Source organism: Hyperoodon ampullatus (assembly GCF_949752795.1).
Source record: "Hyperoodon ampullatus genome assembly, chromosome: 15".
NCBI lineage: Eukaryota > Metazoa > Chordata > Mammalia > Artiodactyla > Ziphiidae > Hyperoodon > Hyperoodon ampullatus.
Window position 1 is genome coordinate 68,770,266 of NC_136928.1, and position 21,402 is coordinate 68,791,667.

The following is a 21,402-nucleotide window of genomic DNA, read 5'->3' on the forward strand; positions in this document are numbered from 1 at the left end:
AAATCAAAATATTTTTATTATTACCATTACCATGGATAATATAAATGTTTTAAATTCTAAATAGAGTTCATTCTGATAGTGGATTAATAGTTACCTTTCAATTAAGGTTTGATATGCCAGAGAAATTTTTATTAATTTCCATTTTGTAGCTTCTTGGACAGAAAGCCACCGGTTCAGATGCACAGTAGGGCAGCCACATTCCCCAGTTTGCTCATCACCACTTTCTGGTAGAGTTGGGATTTGAACTCTGATATTCTTCCTCATTATGATGAATTAATCAAAATATTTTTGCATATGAATGTAAGTACCTTATTCTGTGATATTTTATGCTTGTTTTTCTTGCAGAATAGCTTAATATCTAGTCTTTATATTTGGATATCTGTAATGTAAATAGGATTTAAAGAACATATAAGTGACTTCAATCCCCTGTAGGGACTGAAGTCTTGGCATTTAACTTAAAACTGTTCCATACTTTTGTAAATTTTAGTTTTTGTCTAATGTTTAGTATTATTGGCAGTATAGGGCATTGTTAACTAGTTGTGAAAAAAATAGTGGAAAAATCAAAGGGGCAGCCGGAGAAAAGCATGCTATCTTTTGTATTTTTCATCCCCCTTAAGAACACTGGTGAAATTTTAGATTAGGATATCAAATGTGAACTGGAAAAGATCTTTGTCATATAATTTATTAGTAATAACAAAAGCTACCATTTATGTCACTTGTGCTAAGTTAAGAATACTGCAGAATGTTTTACTTCATGTTCCTATCTATGAGGGTGTTACTACCCTCATTATACAGATGAAGGATTAAGATTGAGAGCTTTTAGTCATCAATATTATGTCTTAGAGCTATTATGTGCAGGCTATTTGAGCTCTGTACACTTTGAAGCACTTTCACATTTTGCATCGATTAAACTTTTCCCCCCAACTGAAACCCCTTGATTATGTTAATAACATCCTTTACAGAGGCCACCAAAACTGAGTCTTAGTCAATCCATTGTATGCTGGTATGGAGTATTTGTTATAAAAACTTGATATGTGGAAGAAAATAAAGCAAATCCCACATTTGTAGTATTACGTAAATTTGTGTCATACATTTTAGTATTCAGGATTTCCTAATGATAGCAACAGAGTAAAATTTAATTGCCAGGTGGATGATTATATCAGTTTCCCTAGAAATCCCTTCTATTTTTTGATTAAGGCAAGCATAACATCTACTGCACAAAGTGTTTTTCTTGTATCAACTCCAGTGTTTTTCAGTATGGTTTACAAAAACCTCTATATCTTCCCACTTTTCCTAAGCAGAAGTTGTAGCAACAGAGTTCTTAGACTCCAGTGGTAGTATGTTTTCTTCCAGTAACCAAATGGGCTGTTTGAGAAGGAGTTGTGTGTTGGAAGTGAATCGGCCTGGAATAGCAACTAAATATAAAGCCTCACTTATACCCACACCAATGCTTTTTAAGTCTTTTAAAAATTAATTAAATTAATTTTTGGCTGCGTTGGGTCTTCGTTGCTGCGCGCGGGCTTTCTCTAGTTGTGGTGAGCGGGGGCTACTCTTCATTGCGGTGCGCGGGCTTCTCATTGCAGTGGCTTCTCTTGTTGCGGATCACAGGCTCTAGGCGTGCGGGCTTCAGTAGTTGTGGCATGTGGCTTCAGTAGTTGTGGCTCGCAGGCCCCGTAGTTGTGGCGCACGGGCTTAGTTGCTCCACGGCATGTGGGATCTTCCCAGACCAGGGCTCGAACCCGTGTCCTCTGCAATGGCGGGCAAATTCTTAACCACTGCGCCACCAGGGAAGCCCTGAAAAGTGATTTTTTTTTTAATTGTTAGTGAAGTCAGACATTCAATATCGTTTTTCCCATAAATTATTATTATGGGATATTGAATGTGTACACAAAAACCAACAATAATATAATAGTATCTTTGTACCCATCTTGTAGCTTCTGTAATTATCAACTTATAGCCAGTCTTGCAATACTTAAACTCCTATCTAAATTTCTTCTTGTATAATTTTGAAGCAAATCCCCAACATCATATAATTTCATCTGTAAGCATTTCAGTATGCAAATATTTTTTCATATGTCTTTTATCCAATTGTTTTAACTCTTTTATGAGCTATCTGCCCATGTCCATGGTGTATTTTTTTTCATTTTCAGTAATTTTACACAATTTTATAATAGTATATAGACAGTAAATACAGGTCCAGTTTTCTTTATGGGCCTTAATTTGGATAAAGGTAGTAAGTTAAATTTTGGACATGTTAAGTTTGAGATGGAACATCCAAGGTTGATGTTTAAAAGCAGTTGTAAACGGACTGTGCTGCTTCTTTTCATTTATCAAAATAGGGATGATTGATGAAGTCTTGGGAATGGATGATTTTATTCAGGGGGGGTTGGAGTGAAAAGCAAAAGCTGCAAAATGATGCTTGTAAAGTATTTAAGGGATGGCCACAGAAAAAGACCAAGAAGAAACATTTTGGAAAAAAATGTCTGGAGAGAGCAGTGTCTAAGGAGGGAAAGGTTAATAACATTTATCTGATGTAGAATAGAGCTCAGGGAAGATGACAAACAAATATATTTGCTGGAGTTTATGATTAAACAAATGAAGAAAGAGATGCAGACCAGGACACAGTGAGCTGTAGGATGCAAGATAGACCTGAGTTTGAATTCCGACTGCCACTTGTCTTGCTGCATTATGTTTGGAAATTTGCTTATTGAGCATTAGTTATCCCACTTTTTAAATGAGGGTAATAAGGCTTGTCTTTTAAGGTTGCTTAGACGTTTAACTGAGAGAATGATCAGCACTTGTTTGTGTCTTCTTTATAAGTGGTAGTTGTTGACATCACATTTTGATACCTTACTCGCTGATCTAGGATATCTGACTTCAAGTGTTTTCTATTACACAACTCCTGTATCTGTTGTCTTTGACTTGCTGTGCTAATGGATATTCTTTTGATAGTATAGTATAGATTCTTGAGAATTGGTTCAATTTTAGCTTTCACTTGCATTTATTAATTGCCAAGGGTTCTAAGAATAGAAAGTGATTTAGGTATAAGAGAGTTTCTGCCTAAAATTTGGATTTAAAAAAGGAAAAAAAGGAAAGAAACCAGAATTGACTTATAAGAAGTCAATTTAAAGTAAGCCTGTTAGGACTCCCCTGGCGGCGCAGTGGTCAAGAATCTGCCTGCCAGTGCAAGGAGACACGGGTTTGAGCCTTGGTCCAGGAAGAGCCCACATGCCACGGAGGCAACTAAGCCTGTGTACCACAACTACTGAGCCACAACTACTGAAGCCTGCGTGCCTGGAGCCCGTGCCCCACAACAAGAGAAGCCACCACAATGAGAAGCCCTCGCACCACAATGGACTGTAGTACCTGCTCACTGCAACTAGAGAAAGCCCGCGGGCAGCAATGGAGACCCAACACAGCCAATCAATCAATCAATCAATCAATCAATATAAATAAATAAATAAATAAATAAATAAAAATAAATAAATATAAATAAATAAATATATAAATAAATATATAAATATATAAATAAATATATAAATATATAAATAAATATATAAATATAAATAAATAAATAAATAAATAAATAAATAAATAGATAAAATAGAAGTCTGTTAGTGGCAAATACTCTTCGTTTTCCTTTAATCTAAGAATGTCTTGATTTCCACTTCATTCTTGGAGGATATTTTTGCTAGATAGGAATTTTGGAATTAAGTCCTTGTCTTTCAGCACTTAAAAATGTTCTTCACTGTTTCTGCCTTCCATAGTTTCTGATGAGAAACCCACAGTCACTGGAATTGTTTTTCTCCTAAGTGGAATGTTGTTTTTCCTTGGCTGCCTTCAAGATTTTAAAATTTTCTTTAGTTTTCAGTAATTTGATTATTGATGATGTAATTAAATTAATTTGATTACTGATGATGTAATTTGATTACTGATGATGATGAAATGCTAATTAAAAATTATCTGGGTACAGGTTTCTTTGAATTTATGTTGTTTGAGATTCATTGATTCTCTCGAAATTGTAAGTGTATATCTTTCACCAAATTTGGGAAGTTTTCTGCTGTTATTTCTTTAAATATGTTTTCTGCGTGCTACTCTTTATCTACTTCTTTTGGGACTCTGATGACATGAATGTTAGACCTTTTGATATTGTCCCATTGGCTCTGTTCATTTATTTTTTCTATCATTTTTCTCTCTGTTCATCAGATTGGATAGTTTCTATTGCTCTGTCTTCAGGTTTACTGATTCTCTCCTCTGTTATCTCCCTTCTACAGTCAAGCCCCTCCAGAGAATTTTGGGTTTACTTTGGATATTGTGTTTTTTAGTCTTAAATTTTTATTTGCTTTATACACCACACAGGCACACACACAATAATGTAATGAATCTTACTTCTCTGCTGAGACTCTTAACTATTTTTTTTTTTTCCCCCGAGAATCATCTTCCTGGCTTCTTGAAGCATGGTTATAGTAGCTGCCTTAAAGTCTTTGTCTGAAAATTCCAGAGTCTGTAGCATCTTGGGTTTGTTGTGTGTAGGTTGTCTTTTCTCTTGTGAGTTATTGAGATTTTCCTGGTTCTTCATATGTCAAATAATTTTGGATCATATATTAGACATTTTGTTGTTAACGTTATGATACTCTGTCTCATTTAAATGCTATGGAGAATGTTGTTGTTGTTATTACTTTATTTTTAGGGATGGGAGGATTTTTTTAAGTGGGCATTTGGTCTTGTTAGGTTCAGGTCATAAGTTTCTGCCTACCTTTCTGTGCACTAAAATTCCAATGACTAGTTTTCAAAGCCTTTGTTTCTATCTGTCCTGCATGTACACCACCGAGTGGCAAATTTGGGAACCTGATAGTATGTTTAGGGTCAGATCCACATAGGCATAGTTCTTGGGTGACCCCAGGAGTGTTTATAGAACTTCATGGTGTCACTTTCTTGAGCTCCTTTCTCTTTGCAAGTTCCCTGACACTTTCTGGCTCTTAGAGACCCTTCTTCCTTGTCCTATGGCTAGATAACTAAGGTTTTCATTTTGGTGTTTTGCTGCACACTTCCACAACTGCATCTACCTTTGATGCCAAGCAACAGGATGGTGGAGAAAAAATATAAACCATGGGAATTCCCTCCACACTCATGGGATCGGAAGGGATCCGCTTTCTTGAAGTTTTAGGTCCCTGTCCAGCCACTGCTGGTATCATCACTGCCATAGCTGCCGCCTTTGGATTGCTTGGGGGCAGCGTCTGAGAGAAAGGGAAAAAAAACCTCAGAGGATCGTCCTCCCTTTTAGGGGCCCCCTTTACTGCTTTTCAGACAAAAAAGAGAGAAGACTTCTCTTGGAGCAATTTCGGTCTGCACTTACTGTGCAGTTCTGAGTTTGGACTGCCCTTGAGTCTAGGCTGAGTGATCCTAGGGGAAACAAAACCAGGAAACTCATTGCTGGGTTAGTAGTACTTCTAATCTTGGTTTCCTCTCTGAAACCGACTGCTACCATTTTCAGAGTCCTCAGATAGCTGCTCCATGCATTCTGTCCAGGTTTTTAGTTGTATTCGGGAGAGACAGGATAATTTATGCTTATTACATCATCTTTACCAGAACCAGAACACGGTTACCGTTTTAATTTCATTATAACTGTATTATTGTTCTTTTGTTTTGGTTAAGAAATCACTGAGCAACCAAGATGTACTAGGCTTTGTTTGGAGATGTAATAAAGATGGATAATCTTTAAGGTGCTTCCAGTAAGTCCACAGGTAGTCATGTGATGAGGGAGTGGAGGCAGAAAGTAAACATAATTTCATATTATGCATTAATAATAATTGAATTATTAATCTTATCTTTTTTGATCAATTTCTGCTTCAGGATTTGACTTACGGTTTGTGACTGAAGGAGAGAATATCCTATTTACATTTCATTAATTTTCCACTTATTATCCGAAAATTTAAGGGATGAAAAGTCTCTGGATTTGTATATGCTGGAGGAAATTAATACATAGCTATAATAAATATAATTTATATATGTAATTATAATAAGAAATTAAGATAAGAAATAATTTACTATTATATACTTGTTTCTCAGGTCTTAGAAAAATATCCCAATACACCCATGAGTCATAAAGAAATTCTTCAAGTTATCCAGAGAGAAGGACTAAAAGAAATCAGGTGAGTTATTTAAGTATTATTAGTAATAATTATAATACTTGATTAGAATATTTTGTAGTATATATCAGTCTACTTTAGTCCTGAAGATTGATTATTTAGTAATAACTGCTTTGTTAATTTATGATTTATTCAGCTCAGATCTTTGGAGTTTTTAGTCATAGCACAGTTACAAAACCAAAAGTAAGTTAGAAAAAAATTCTTAGAAGGTAGCTATCTCCACACCCATGCACTTTAATTCTTAGGAAGGCCTGGAGCCATCTTCAAGCCTTCATCTATCAGTTCAGGCTTTTGATTTAATAAGCTTAGTCATTAGAAAATTAAAAAGTCCTCTAGTTCAGGGAGAATGGTAGATGTAAACATTCTAGGAAAAAATAACCTTGGCCAAAAAGAATTAAATGGAAAAGATACATAAAGCAGTATGTGTTTCAAGTAATCGTCTTACTGTGTTCAAATAAAACAGCCTGAGGTCAATTAATATAGGACCAAAGATAAAACACACTTTAATTTCTAAGAGCTTTATTATATTACAATAGCACATAATAGTCACTGTTCATAGTCAAGATCCTCTGCCGTCAAGAAATATTAAAGTTATGTTCAATATATTTTATATGTTAAGGCAGAAATCCTGGTGTCTACATTAGAGATATTTTCATTAAGAGAAAAAGGTTACAGTGCTACTAGTTGTTCTCACCTGGAGGTGGTATAGTGCAGGGGTCCCCAACCCCGTGGGCCACAGACCACTAGTGGTCCATGGCCTATTAGGAACTGGGTCACACAGCAGGAGGTGAGCGGCGGGTGAGCGAGTGAAGCTTCATCTGTATTTACAGCCACTCCCTATCACTTGCATTACTGCCTGAGCCCTGCCTCCTGACAGATCAGCTGCGGCATTAGATTCTTATAGGAGCGCGAACCCTACTGTGAACTGCTCATGCGAGGGATCTAGGTTGCACGCTCCTTATGCGAATCTAATGCCTGATGATCTGAGGTGGAGCTGAGGCTGTGATGCAAGTGCTGGGGAGCGGCTGCAAATACAGATTATCATTAGCAGAGAGGTTTGACTGCACAGAGACCATAATAAATCAATTGCTTGCAGACTCATATCAAAATCCTATCAGTGAGTGACAAGTGAAAACAAGCTCAGGGCTCCCACTGATTCTGCATTAAGGTGAGTTGTACAATTATTTCATTATATATTACAATGTAATAATGGAAATAAAGTGCACAATAAATGTAATGTGCTTTAATCATCCCGAAATCATCCCCCACCCACCCCACCCCCTGCCCCAGTTCGTGGAAAAATTGTCTTCCATGAAACTAGTCCCTGGTGCCAAAAAGGTTGGGGACCCCTGGTATAGTGTAATACCCATAGGGAAAGTGTTTAGGATTTTGGGGGGCTATTTTTGATTGTCACAGTGATGGGAGAGGAGGGAGCACTATGACATTTGGTTATTACTCTGAGGAACAAATTCTACTAATGTATTCTAATATTTTTTTATAACACTATTGGGTTTTATAGAACAGGAATGAGCAAGAGATTTCATTTCTTTTCATAAAAATTTCATAAAATTTTCTATTCCTAAAAATACCCACTGGGGGAATAGACCAGGAAATCTGATGTAAAGAGATCAGACTCCATCAGTGCCCTAGGTCTAAATGACAATTGCAGGATCATCCATCTCTCACACAGTAAAGCTCTGACTTTAAACTTGTCATTATTATTTCTAGAGAGTAGGCAAGAACAGTAGATAAGAAAGAATACTAAATAGATAAAGAACAGAGGGGGAAAAAAGAAGAACTTAAAAAAAATGTAGCAAGATGGTGGAGTCATCAAAAATAGCTTCTGGCTTCACTTAGTAACAACTTAAAAGAAGCTATTCTTGGTTAAACTATATTGTGGTGATACAGTTACGTTTCCACAAAGCAGTACTTTTAAAGTCACCAGTGACTTCCATTTTGTCACCTCCACTGGACTTTTAGTTTTGCCTCTCTTGTTACCTCTCAGCATTATTTAACACAGATGACTACTGCTTCCTTTTTGAAACTCTGTATCATTACCTGAAGTGAGCAAACATTCCTTCTTTCCTTCCTTGCTCTGCAAGCTCCTTCTTGGTTTTTTTGCTTATTATCTTCTCTCTAACTGAAGTGCAATCGACATTCCCATAGCTTTTTTGGGGTCACTTTTGTTTTGTCACTTCCCAGTTGTGTAGAGAAGCTAATTCCCACCTCAGCCTTTGTACATGCTGACCCCTTTACTTAGTTAACTGTTGTTTTTTTCAGGTGTCAGCTTGAATATGTCTTTTCCAGAGAACTTTGGCTGACTTCCCAATCTAGATCACATTTTCCGTTTTTAGTTTGGTATAGTGTTCTGTGTTCTTTCTTTATAGCACTTAAGATTTGAAATTACATATCGTTTTGGTCTTTCAAAAAAATCATGTAGCTTCTCTATAGCTTACATTAAGCTAGTAGCTCCGTGAGGGCAGTGACAGTTATCTCCCCTCCCCCCCACCCCCGGCTTGGCATGTAACAGGCATTGCAAACCTACTTGTTAATGAATATATGAAGTATCAGTGATTGGAAGATGACATTCAAATGTAGTTCTAGCTTATCTTGCTGCATGATGTGTCTTAAATTGTAGTCTTAAAATCTTTAGAGTTTTCAGGTACATTATGGAACGAAGTAACTATGCTTATTGAAGATGTGCTCTTTTTTTTTAACCAGTCTTAGGATTTAATTAACCAGGAAGGGGGATTATTGGGAGGGGCACCCCTGTAAAAATGTACAAAAGGTCTGTGGGGCTATGTGGAAGGGGAGATAAATATGTACATGGAACCTTGCCTTCCTTTAGCCCCTCCTCCCCCAGCCCTGAGAGGGCATGAGGACTTGGGTGGTAGGTGAAGAGGAGGGGGGGCACTTTGGCCTCTGGTTTAGTGAGCCTTTGGGGAGGCAGGCCAAGGGCCTAGGGCCCTCAGAAGCGACGATGGTAAGATGTGCTCCTTTTTACAGTTTTATTTTCATTCCTTAATCCTCAATACAAGGCTTTTCAACTATTTTTCCCTTTGCTGTTTTCCCTCTGCTCCCCCATTTTGAAGATTCTCGCTTGATTTTGATTATTCCATACTATATTGTTTTATTCTAAAATGTATTAAAGTGGAAGCAGCTCAAATGTCCATCAGAAGATGAATGGATAAATAAAATGTGGTATATACAGTCAATGTAATATTATTCGGCCTTAAGAAGGAATGAAATTCTGATACATGCTACATAGATGAACCTTAAAAACATGCTAAGTTAGTATATGTATAACTGATTCATTTTGATGTACAGTAGAAAGTAACACAACATTGTAAATCAATTGTACTCCAATAAAAATTTTTAAAAAATATGAAAGAGAATGTATATATGTATTAAAAAGAATGCTGAGTGAAATAAGCCAGACACAAAAGGACAAATATTGTACAAGTCCACTTACATGAGATACCTAGAATAGGCAAGCTCCTAGAGACAGAAAATGGAATAGAGGTTACCAGGGGCTGAGAGTAGGGGAGAATAGGGAGTTATTGTTTAATTGGTAGAATTTCTCTCTGGGATGATGAAAAAGTTCTAGAAATGGATAGTGGTAATGGTTGCACAACATTGTAAATACTTAGTGCCACTAAATCGTACACTTATACTAGTTACCATTTTAGCCATTTTATTATGTATATTTTGCCACAACCAGTCAACAAAAAGAAGTATTAAAAAAATTAAAAAGAAGTATTAAAAGAAGCCAAGTGATTGGCTCCTGGCTGAGAAAGATTGAGGTACTTAGTCCCTTTAAGAAGTTAGGTGAGGGCTTCCCTGGTGGCGCAGTGCTTGAGAGTCCGCCTGCCTATGCAGGGGACACCGGTTCGTGCCCTGGTCCGGGAAGATCCCACATGCCGCAGAGCGGCTGGGCCCATGAGCCATGGCCGCTGAGCCTGCGCGTCCGGAGCCTGTGCTCCGCAATAGGAGAGGAGAAGTTAGTTGATAAGATTGAAAATCATTTACCCAAAGTATGGAATTTTGAATGAATTCATTAGAAACGTACAGTATTCTTAGAATATTATAACATTTAAATTACATACTGTTTTATAACTGTAAAGCATATCAGCATTTTAGAAATCAGGGAGAAAAAAAAAGGGTCCTTGAATTTTCCCCCTCATAATAGCTTATGACTTCGTGTATTCCTTTTTTTTTTTTCGGATACCTAAATGAACTCCTTTTTTTTTTTTTGCTGTATGCGGGCCTCTCACTGTTGTGGCCTCTCCCACTGTGGAGCACAGGCTCCGGACGCGCAGGCTCAGCGGCCATGGCTCACGGGCCCAGCCGCTCCGCGGCATGCGGGATCCTCCCGGACCGGGGCACGAACTCGTGTCCCCTGCATCGGCAGGCGGACTCTCAACCACTGCGCCACCAGGGAAGCCCGATGAACTCCTTTTAAAGATAGAGTTTCCCATGGGAGTCATAGGGAAGAAAGAAGATACGGATTTTGTTGTTTCAGGTGAAAGGAACATTTTGAAGTGTTCTAAAAGTAGCTTAGTTCTGTTTAGAACAGATAAGAAGATGTGAAAAGGGTTGATGTAGCCCCTAGGAAGAAGAAAAGATAGAAAGATTTTAAAAGAAAGAAGAATTTGGGACTTGTAGGTTGTAGCAGTTATTGGTAATTTAGATAGATAGATGCTCTAACTACGGTATTTGGTCGTTCCTAAAGAAAAAGAATTTAGTTTCTGTACTGTTTGCCAGTAAATAGTTATTTCAGAAACTTAAAAATGGTTTTTAAACAATTTGTTGTGACATCTCACTTCCTTGTTCAATTTTCCATATCTGAAATATAGCCTAATTGTTCTTTCTCTTAACTTACATAGTAATGATAACTTTGCAGTAGTTCCCTAGGGTTGAGCTCTTCGACACAGAATTGCTAGTTCCAAATGTGAAGTACTGTTAGAACCTTTTGAAAAAATTCTGTAAGCTTTTAATCATTTGTTTTTACCTAGACAGTTTCCTTTTTAAAAAGTCAGTATTGTTGACTGAGTAGAGATTTTTTTCGAGTTTACTTGGTTGAAAAACCCCCATTCACATTATAGCTGATGTGTTATTGAGTCTAGATCATGCTGTACATTTATGTGAATGTAAATATTGAAGGAATAGTTAGTTATTTTTGTTTCCTTCTCAAGATACTACAAATGAAATCAAGGGTTCAGAGAGACAGATGTATCCACTTCATACAGTTTGTGTACTTAAGTTTCTTTCTAAGGGAAATTATTCAGGGTTTTATTTTATCTTGAATCAATGTAACTTGTACAGCAAGTGGCTGTCATTAGCCATCAGTGTTTAAAATAGCCTTTCAAAAACTTAAGATGTTTCCTTTTTGTCTGATGATGTCTTAAGATATTTACAGTTTACAGGAAAACTATCTCCGCGCCCCCCTTTATTCCTGTTTTCTCCTGATTTGAGTCCATACTTCTTCCTGTGATTACAAACTATCCCATCGGTCATGAATACAAACCCCAGAGGTAATTCAAACTCCAGCCTCCTGAATATACTCACACAGCTTCATGGAGCTGTTTCTGGACTTCGGAGCATTCTTTTTTTAATCTTTTAAAATTAAGTTTGTAAAAGATCTCTGCATCTTTGAGCTATAGTTCTGTAGTTCTCAGGGTCCAGTCAGCAGACAGAAGCTACATGGTTTGAACAGGGAAGTTATTAACTGGTTAATTTATTAACTGGAAGTTAATAACTGGTAACCAAGAATTAGCTATTGAAAGGTAAAGATAACACAAAAGAATACAGTAATAACAGATAGGGAAGCAACTGCTACCTGTAGGGCTGAGGCAGCGTGCCCCAGGAAGGAATAACTTTCAAGGAGGCCCCTCCATGTCCATAAGGGGTTGTGATTCAGCTCTCCCTGGAGAAGCTGGGGCTCTGGTCCAGTGGATGACAAAGTTCAGTGGTGCCATAGCCAGGGGTGGCACATAGAAAACTGCCTTCTGGGTAGTAGAAGAACTTGCTGGAAAGCCTCCTGCTGGGTTCTCAACTGGGGAGCCAGCTGAGGCAGCAGCAGAATTTTCTGTGAAGGCACCCACAGGCATTCTGCTGAACATTGCTGAAGGGTGAGCACCATTGTGTCCCTCATATTACTGGTGCTGCAAGCCATGAGAGCAAGCAGGCAAGAGCACACTAAAACTGGAAAGAAAAGGCCCCCTTTATTCTTTCTGCAGTGTTCTCCCAGCACTATACTGACAAAACTTAACAGTGAGCCAGCTGGCAAAGGAGAAATGTTTATGGAATCCAACTCCATTGTCACAGAGAAGGGCAAAGAAGGTTGGATTTGGAGCTAAAAGTCAATAAATCAGTAACTGGCACAGAAGGCTTCAGTAGTTTTTCCATAGAATAACTGAGGTCATTGACTGGTCCCGTGTACCACTTCTGTTTACTTGATTTCTTTCCATCTGCACCCCAGCTAAACTGATGCAGTGCTGTTGCGTGTATAGGATCTGAGATTTCTTATCTTTACTCAGGACATTAAGCCAGCATTTATCCTCCTCTCTTTATGAAAAAATCTTGACAGTCTTTTAGAATCAACTCAGTTATTACCTCCACAAAGCTGATGGCCTTTTCCTCTGCAGTTTAACATATCTTCCCCTTCTCAATATTTTTCTTTTTTAAAGGAGAATTATCACCTTATATTTTAATATTATCCTCACTTCTCTTACTAGATTAATTTTTTATTAAGATTTATGATCAGTTTCCATCAGAATAGGCTCTCAATACCAGAGACAAATGGGACTTCACTATTTTAATTATTTTATTCATAGAATTACAGAGAAAATAGACAAGAAATATAGTTATGCTTTTAAATGGAAAATTCAGGTTCTTTATACTTATGGTTTAAAAAATTGAGTGATAAATTTGTACATGGGAGAAAGTAAAAAAACTTAAGAACTGAGATGACTTTAGAGATTATCTGATTCCAAAGTATAATTTTGGATAGGATGAGGCCCCAAAAGCCAGTGTCTCCAAATCGGAATTTGCTTTTTCTTGAAATCCTCTCCTATTATTGTTTTGTTCTGGGTTAAGCTACAATTGTATTATTCTAAACTTAGAATATATGTAACAAATATATAAATTATGAAACATGATAGTAAAAACACTTGTGAAATGTCCTTATCACCAAATATCATTGGAGTTGCCTCTGTGCTTCTACACTATCCCATTCGCTTCTCTTATTTTGCTGTTAAGAACTCCCAGTACTATGTTGAGATAGAATGGTGAGCACACACTTCTTTGCCTGCTTGTTCATAAGGGGAAAGCATTTCCTCTTCTGTATTCTGGAAGATATTGTGTAAAATTGGTGTTAGTTCTTTAAATGTTTGGTGGAATTCTCAACTGAAAACCATCTGGACTTGGAGGTTTCTTTTTCAGGAGATTTTAAGTAACAAATTTGATTTCTTTAATGGTTATAGGACTATGCAAATTATTTGTTTCTTATTGGTTGAGTTTTGGTAGTTCGTTGTTTCTGAAGAATTTGTCCATTTCTTCTAAGTTGTCAAATTAATGAGTGTAAAATTGTTTGCACTGTTCCCTCACTGTCTTTTTTATGGTTGCAGAATATATAGTGACATCTCTGGTTTTTTCTTTTGTTTTTTTGGGGGGTGGGTGGGGCTGTGCCACATGGCGTGTGGGATCTTAGTTCCCAACCAGGGATCGAACCGCCAGCAAAGTCCCCTGTTTTGTTCCTGATATTGGTAATTTTTATTTTCTCGCCTGTCTTTGTCAGTCTTGCTAGAGATTTGTTAATTTTATTGGGTTTTTTTAAAAAAAAAAAGAGACCAGAATTTTGTTTCACTGCTTTTTTTTCTATTGTTTTTGTCTTTTTTTTTTTTTTAATCATTTTATGACTCAGGTTATGGTCTATCTTGGTGCCTTAAATATTCCATACATGCTTGAAAAGCATGTGTATATGTTTTCTTCTGGGGTAGAGTGTTCTGTAAATGTAAGATCATTTTGGTTAATAGGGTTGTTCAGATGGTCTATATCCTTACTGATTTTCTGTCTACTTGTTTTATTGATAATTGAAAGAAGGGTGTTGAAGTCTCCAGGCATAATTGTGTATTTGTTTATTTCTCTTTTGTTATTTCTGTTTTTGCTTCAAGTATTTTGAATATTTGTTGTTAGGTACATATGCATTAAGGGCATTAAGTTTTCTTAGTCAATTGACCCTGTTTTCATTCTGTAATTACCCTCTTTATCCCTGATAATAGTCTTTGTTTTGAAGTTCATTTGGATACTAATAGAATACCTTTTGTTTTGTTTTGGTGGTGAGGCGGGAGGCTTGCAGGATTAAGGATCTTAGACCAGGGATTGAACCCAGGCCCTTGGCAGTGAAAGCACGGGGTCCTAACCACGGGGCCACCAGGGAATTTCCTAATAGAATACTTCTGATTAGTGTTTGTGTGATATTTATTTTTTCCATTCTTTTAATTTATCTGTCTTTTTATTTTTATTTTTTTATTTTTTTAAAATAAATTTATTTATTTATTTTTGGCTGCATTGGGTCTTTGTTGCTGTGTGTGGGCTTTCTCTAGTTGTGGTGAGCAGGGGCTACTCTTCATTGCGGTGCACGGGCTTCTCATTGCGGTGGCTTCTCTTGTTGTGGAGCACGGACTCTAGGCATGCGGGCTTCAGTAGTTGTGGCTCCTGGGCTCTAGAGCGCAGGCTCAGTAGTTGTGGCGCACAGGCTTAGTTGCTCTGCGGCGTGTGGGATCTTCCTGGACCAGGACTCAAACCTGTGTCCCCTGCATTGGCAGGCAGATTCTTAACCACTGCGCCACCAAGGAAGCCCTACTGCCTTCTTTTGAACTGAGTATTTTGCACTGTATTTTATTTATTGACTTTCTGTCACTCTCTTTGTGTGTGCGTGTGTTTAAAGTGGGTGTTCTAGAGATTATAATACATATCCAACCTTTCACAGAATTCTTGGGATTGATATTTTACCATCTTAAATAAAGTGTAGATGCCTTACAACCGTTTAGGTCCCTTTATCCATCCTCTATATGTTACAGTTGTCATATGTGTTCCATCTCATACATGGAATTACCCACCAGACAATATTATTAGTTTTGCTTTCAGGCCATAAATAGTTGAAAGACTATTTTTACCCAGATGTTTACCATTTCTTTTGCTCTTCCTTCTTCCCTTAAGTTCCACATTTCCCTCTAGTATCATTTCCCTTCAGCCTGCAGAACTTTCCTTTTAGTATTTCTTTAAGAGCAGGTCTGCTGGTGATGAATTCTCTTAGTTTTCCTTCATCTGAGTATGTCTTTTTTTTTTTTTTTTTTTTTTTGGCCTTCATTTTGAAGAATTTTTTTGTTGGGTATAGAATTCGATATTGATAGTTCTTGTCTTTCAGTACTTTAAAAATGTTGCTCCACTGCCTTCTGGCCTCCATGGTTTTTGATGAGAAATACATGCTGTTTGAATCATTGCTCTCCTGTAAGCAGTACATGGTTTTCTCTGGTTGCTTTCAAGATAATTTCTTTACGCTTAGCTTTCAGCAGTTTGATTTTTAATGTGTCTAGGTGTGGGTTTCTTTGTGTTTAAATCTGTTTAGCATTCACTGAGCTTCTTGAATCTGTAGCTTTATGTCTTTTGCCAGATTTGGCAAGTTTTCAGCCGTTCTTCAGATATTTTTTCTTCACCACATTCTTTCTCTTCTTCCAGTGTCAGGATTACCTCTGGGTATTTTACCACAGTTCCCTGAGCCTCTGCTCATTTTTTCCCAACCTTTTTTGTCTGTATTTCAGATTGGATCATTTCTGTTGCTCTCTTGTCACATCCCCTGACACTTTTCTCTGTCTTCTGCATTCAGCTATTGAGCCCACCCAGTGAGATTTTTTTCAAATTTCTGATGTTATGTCTTTTAATTCCAAAATTTGTGGGTTTTTTGTTTGTTTGTTTGTTTGTTTGTTTTGGGTTTTTTTGAGGTATGCGGGCCACTCACTGTTGTGGCCTCTCCCGTTGCAAAGCACAGGCTCCGGATGCGCAGGCTCAGTGGCCACGGCTGACGGGCCTAGCCGCTCCGTGGCATGTGGGATCTTCCCAGACCGGGGCACGAACCCGTGTCCCCTGCATCGGCAGGGGGATTCTCAACCACTGCGCCACCAGGGAAGCCCTGGGTTTTTTTTAATAGTTTCTGTTTCTCTGCTGAAAACCTGTCTTCCCATTCATTTCAAGTTCATTTATCCTAACCTCATGGATATAGTAATAATGAATGCTTTAAAGTTTTTGTCTGATAAGTCCAACATCTGGGTAATCTCAGGATTGGCAACTGTTGATTGTCTTTTCCCTTGAGAATTTGTCACATTTTCCTGGATCTTTGCTTATTGAAGAATTTAAGGTAGTATTCTGGACATTTTGAATATTATGTTGTTTTATGTTCTGTTTTTCTGTTAAAAACTTCTGGAGAATGGTGATTTCTTTGTTTTTTTAAAGTAGGTAGCCCAGCTATTCTCAGTCTATTCTCTTACCTTCTGTAAGTTTTAGTTTGATAATCAGTTCAGTTTTCAAAGCCTTTGCTCTGCTGTTCTGCATCTGTTCCATGCATGTGCCACTCAGGGTGAGTCTGAGATGTGAGTAGTGGTTCAGTTCTTAAAGCCTTTGCTGTGTTAATTGGGAATGTCCTAAGTATACACAGCTCAAGGGTGAGCCCAGGCCTCATGTGGAAATTAGGGGATTCCCTTGTCCGGTTCTTTTCTCTCAGGAATTCCATGCCTCCCCCCACCCCCCAATTCTTAGAATTTTATCTGTCCCCTACAGTAGTGCATCTCCTCAACTAGGACCTGCTTTTTAGTCAGTGTTGAGAAATAAACCCCAGAAAATTCACTCTGTGAGAGTTTAGCCAACTGAAGTTAGAGGGTATAGTCCACATGACTGCCCTCACTTATTATACCAACTGCATAGTTCACGGGTTTCTAAGACTACTCTCAAGGCTTGATAATTTGCTGGAGGAACTTGTATAACTCACTGAAAACAAACACTTGGTTTTGGGAAGGATAGAGATTAAGATTTGTCAAGGGAAGAGACACATTAGGTAGAGTCAAAGTCTGGTACCCAACACAGAGCTTCCAGTCATCCTGTCCCCGTGACTTAGGACAGTGTTAATTGTCAACATCAGTGTGTGACAATAAGCACAGAGTATTGCCCCCAAGGAAGCTTACTTGAGCCTTGATGTCTAGAGTTTTTATTGGGGGTCCATCGCATTATTCAGTTTTCAGTGTCTAGCCCCTCTAGTGGTCAACCGATACCATGTGACCCAAGCCCCCACCCTAAATCACATTATTGGTATGTCTCAAAGCCCCCACTCCAAATTACAGTGTTACTATCTGGCTGGCCCAAGGCCCTCATAGGGCCTAGTAGTTACCTCTTAGAAGCCAAGGGCAAGGCCAGCCTTTTCTATGGGTATGGGTAAATTCTATACTATATACTCTCATATGAGTTAGGTTTTGACTTCCCAATGTGCCAGCTTTCTTAATTTTCAGTGTTTTAAGTAGTTGCTTTTAAAAAATTGATGTATAAGTCACATACCATAGAAGTCACCATTTTAAAGCGTACAGCTCACTGGGTTTTTTGTTTGTTTGTTTTTTAAGTATATTCACCCAAAACATTTTCATCACCCTGAAAAGAAACCCTGCACTGATTAGCCACTCCCCTTCTTTGTCCCCTGCAACTCTCCCCATGCCTCAGCCATAGGCAATCACTAACGTACTTTCTGTCTCCATGGATTTGCCAATTTTGGATATTTCGTGTTACGAAATCATACACTATGTGGTCTTCTGTGACTGGCTTCTTTTGTATGTTATAATGATTTGAAGGATCTTTCATGTGGTAGCATTTGTCAGTACTTCATTCCTTCATTGCGGAATAATATTCCATTGTATACATATGCCACTTTTGTTTACCCATTCATCCACTGATGGACATTTGGTTGTTTTCACTTTTTGGCTATGATGAATTATGTTACTGTGAACATTCATATATAAGTTTTTGTGTGGGAAGTTGTTTTTTACATTTTTGTCCACAGTCTTTCGTTGTAACTAGCCAGAGAGAGAGAAAGAGACAGATACAGGTGGACAGGCAGACAGACATGGGCAGGCAGGAAGACTGGCTGGCTATTGTGGGCCTGCTTTGTCTTCACCAGAACCAGAAATTCCGGTCAATTTTAAATCATGAAATTGGACTGAGCTTTAAATTCATGTAATCTTCCATGATTAACCACAAATTTCAAGTCAGAATCATGGTATTTTTCTTTGGCTTAGAATAGAATTCTAGATTTTGGTGTAGCCTTTGTTAAATTGCAATAAGGGGTGGGTATCGCAGTCTGGTGTAGGCCATTTAACACAGGTGTTTTTTATGACTAGGTGTTTGGAACCTCAGTGTTGACTAGTTCCATAATTGGAGCCTGTTTTTTCTACCAAATAAATAAGTGGATGTGAATAGTACACAATAAACCAGTATGAATCCATTGGCATGGTTAAATGTTTAAGCATTGCTCTGTCCAAATGTGTAGTCAGTTCTCAAATGGAAATAAACCTACCTCAAATATTTACATCTGATAATTACCTTATATCTGATAATTACAAGATGATATGTAGTCTGACATTATTATTATTTTTTTTTTTGCCGTACGCGGGCCTCTCACTGTTGTGGCCTCTCCTGTTACGGAGCACAGGCTCCAGACGCGCAGGCTCAGCGGTCATGGCTCACGGGCCCAGCCGCTCCACAGCATGTGGGATCTTCCCGGACCGGGGCACAAACCCGTGTCCCCTGCATCGGCAGGCAGACTCTCAACCACTGCGCCACCAGGGAAGCCCCTGACATTTTATATATATATATATACATATGTATATATATGTGTATATATATATATATATATGAAGAATGCACTGCAGCATTTAGGAGTTGAAGGGATTAAGGAGACGAATAAAGAGGATGTTTTACTAGATTATGCAAGATGTGGTGGTTTGGATTAGGATGAAGAGAATAGACAGATTTGAGATCATGTTTCAGGACTTGCTGATAGATTGGATATGGGAGGTGTAAGGAAGGAGGAAATAAAACATTATTTCTAGGCTTCCTGATTGTACAGCTGCCATTTACCATAGAGAGGAAGAACAGAGGAATAAACTGGGAAAGTGAAGAGGGTTGATTAGTAAAGAATTCATTGAGTATATTTTGTGGATTCAGAAAAAAAGGTTTGAACCTCATGAGGGGTGAGGGGACGTATTCAAGTGTGGGGACTGGTTTTGTTATACATGTCAGGACAGCAGTTAAAAGGTAGTAATGATCTGGAGCTGTAGAGTAGGTATCTGTTTTCAGAGATTAATATCTAATACCTGTTTTGGATGTTGATGAATAAATAGTTCCAGGTATGTTATAGAATCTAAAAATACATTCTTTTCCTTCTGTGGTAATAAACTTTAATTTACGTTATAAGTCTAGGTTTGTAAGTTAGGTACTGAAGACAGTTTTTTTAATGTAAATTTTTACTTTTGGAAAATTCCAAACTAAAACAAAAGTATGTATCCTCCAGCATAAATTATATAGTCCTCTCACTCCAGACTGTTTTGGGGTGAATTTCAGGTATTTTATTACTTCAGCATTCCAGTATGTATTTAACAGATAAGAACTAGAGAGACTATTTATGTACAGTTTGATATTCTGGTTTATTTTTAAAAACAGAGCAACTAAACATACATGTTAAGCATACATATTATTGATAAAACATACACAGAATAGTACGTAGTACATAAATCAAGTGCTTATGTACACTTTGAGACCATTCCTGCTAATCCTTAAAACGTTATCACTTGTTACTACTTCTATCCTTAGTCTCTTGTACAGCAAGTTTTTCCTGCCAGTCAGCTGTGGCTGCCATTATTGTTTACAAATGTGCTTTTACAGCGTTAAGTTTAGGACTTCAAGCCTTCCTTCTGAAGTAACCATTGCTTTTAATAACTACCACCACGCCCCCCACCCCCCCAGAGTTCTTTTACCTGCTTTGCTCATTCTGTTGGCTGTATTATCTTGACTCTTTTTATATCAGCTAATAGAGAAAGAGTTTTTAGGAAAGAAGAAAATGGTATTCATTTCCTGAGACCCTGTTCTTTTACTGTTTTTTGTTTTTGTTTTTTTTTTTTGGTCTTGCCATTCATGAGTAGAAGAGGAAAGAGAAAGAAAAAAGATTCTGGGTGTTCATGAATTTATTATCCACAGATTGCGTATATTCTGAATTAGACCATTTATGAGTGGTCCCAAGGGTTCAAGATACATAATAATTAGTAATTTTGGTGAGGCCCATATGAATTTGAATCCTTTACACCATAAAATTCGTGTGGGTGAATAAGTTGTGCAGCTAATAAATGAGTATAGCCAACTGCCTAGTTTTTAAATAAGGTTGAGCATTACTTATTTGTCACCTCTGAAACAAGTCAGGAAGTATTTAAAAGCATTGGTTCTTTATGGGAGAAGACCTGGAAAGGAAGACTAAGTGCTAGTTATATAGTAGTATTGGCAGATTTGGGGACAAGCACGTGACTTGGATGTGCATTCTTTACGAATGAAGCCTACCTAGTTCTATTACAACATTATGCCCCTGATTAATGACACCCCCAAATGGGTAATCTCTTTTGCATTCCTCATCTTCTTCTCCCTCCTCAACCTCTTTTCCAAACTGGTCACGTTATTTTAGTCACAGAATGATATAGCTGGAAAAGATAATAAGGATATTATAGTCATATACCATTTTATTACTGAAGAATTATGGCCCATGGAGATTGAGACTCAGCCAGGGTAGAACAACTAGCTTAGTGAAACTAAAACTCAGGCTTATTACTTACTCTTGTTCTTTTCTTCAGTATATACTGTCTCTACATGTATAGTTCTCCATTCCCTTCTGACTAGTATATTTGCTCTATTGTTTTTCAAATAAAATTTATACCATGTGCTAACATAGAACATTAGGTTAGTTGCTGTCTAACTGTAAATTGCTTTCAGGAAGAATTTGAAATAAAAACCCCAGCCATTATAGTAACTTGGCTTCTGAAAGGGCCAGTACATTTTTAAAGAACTTATTGGAACGTTTAAATAGATCTTTATATTGTTGTCTTGCAGAGCTCAAAATCGTTATCTAGCAAGGAGTTTTTCTTATGTCTCAGTCTTGTATCCCAAGCAAACT

At 37.7% G+C, this 21,402-nt stretch overlaps 1 protein-coding gene across 2 annotated transcripts in view; it reads left to right on the forward strand.

Moving 5' to 3' along the window:
* Window positions 1-21,402, forward strand: part of ASXL2 (ASXL transcriptional regulator 2) — a gene marked incomplete at its 5' end in the record, with an annotated part of 122,091 nt that overhangs the window by 36,367 nt on the left and 64,322 nt on the right. For both annotated transcript variants that reach the window (XM_079721236.1, XM_079721237.1), the window contains one exon: window positions 6,070-6,152. In XM_079721236.1, the coding sequence (XP_079577362.1) occupies window positions 6,070-6,152 (83 nt within the window). The remainder of the gene's footprint in view (window positions 1-6,069; window positions 6,153-21,402) is intronic.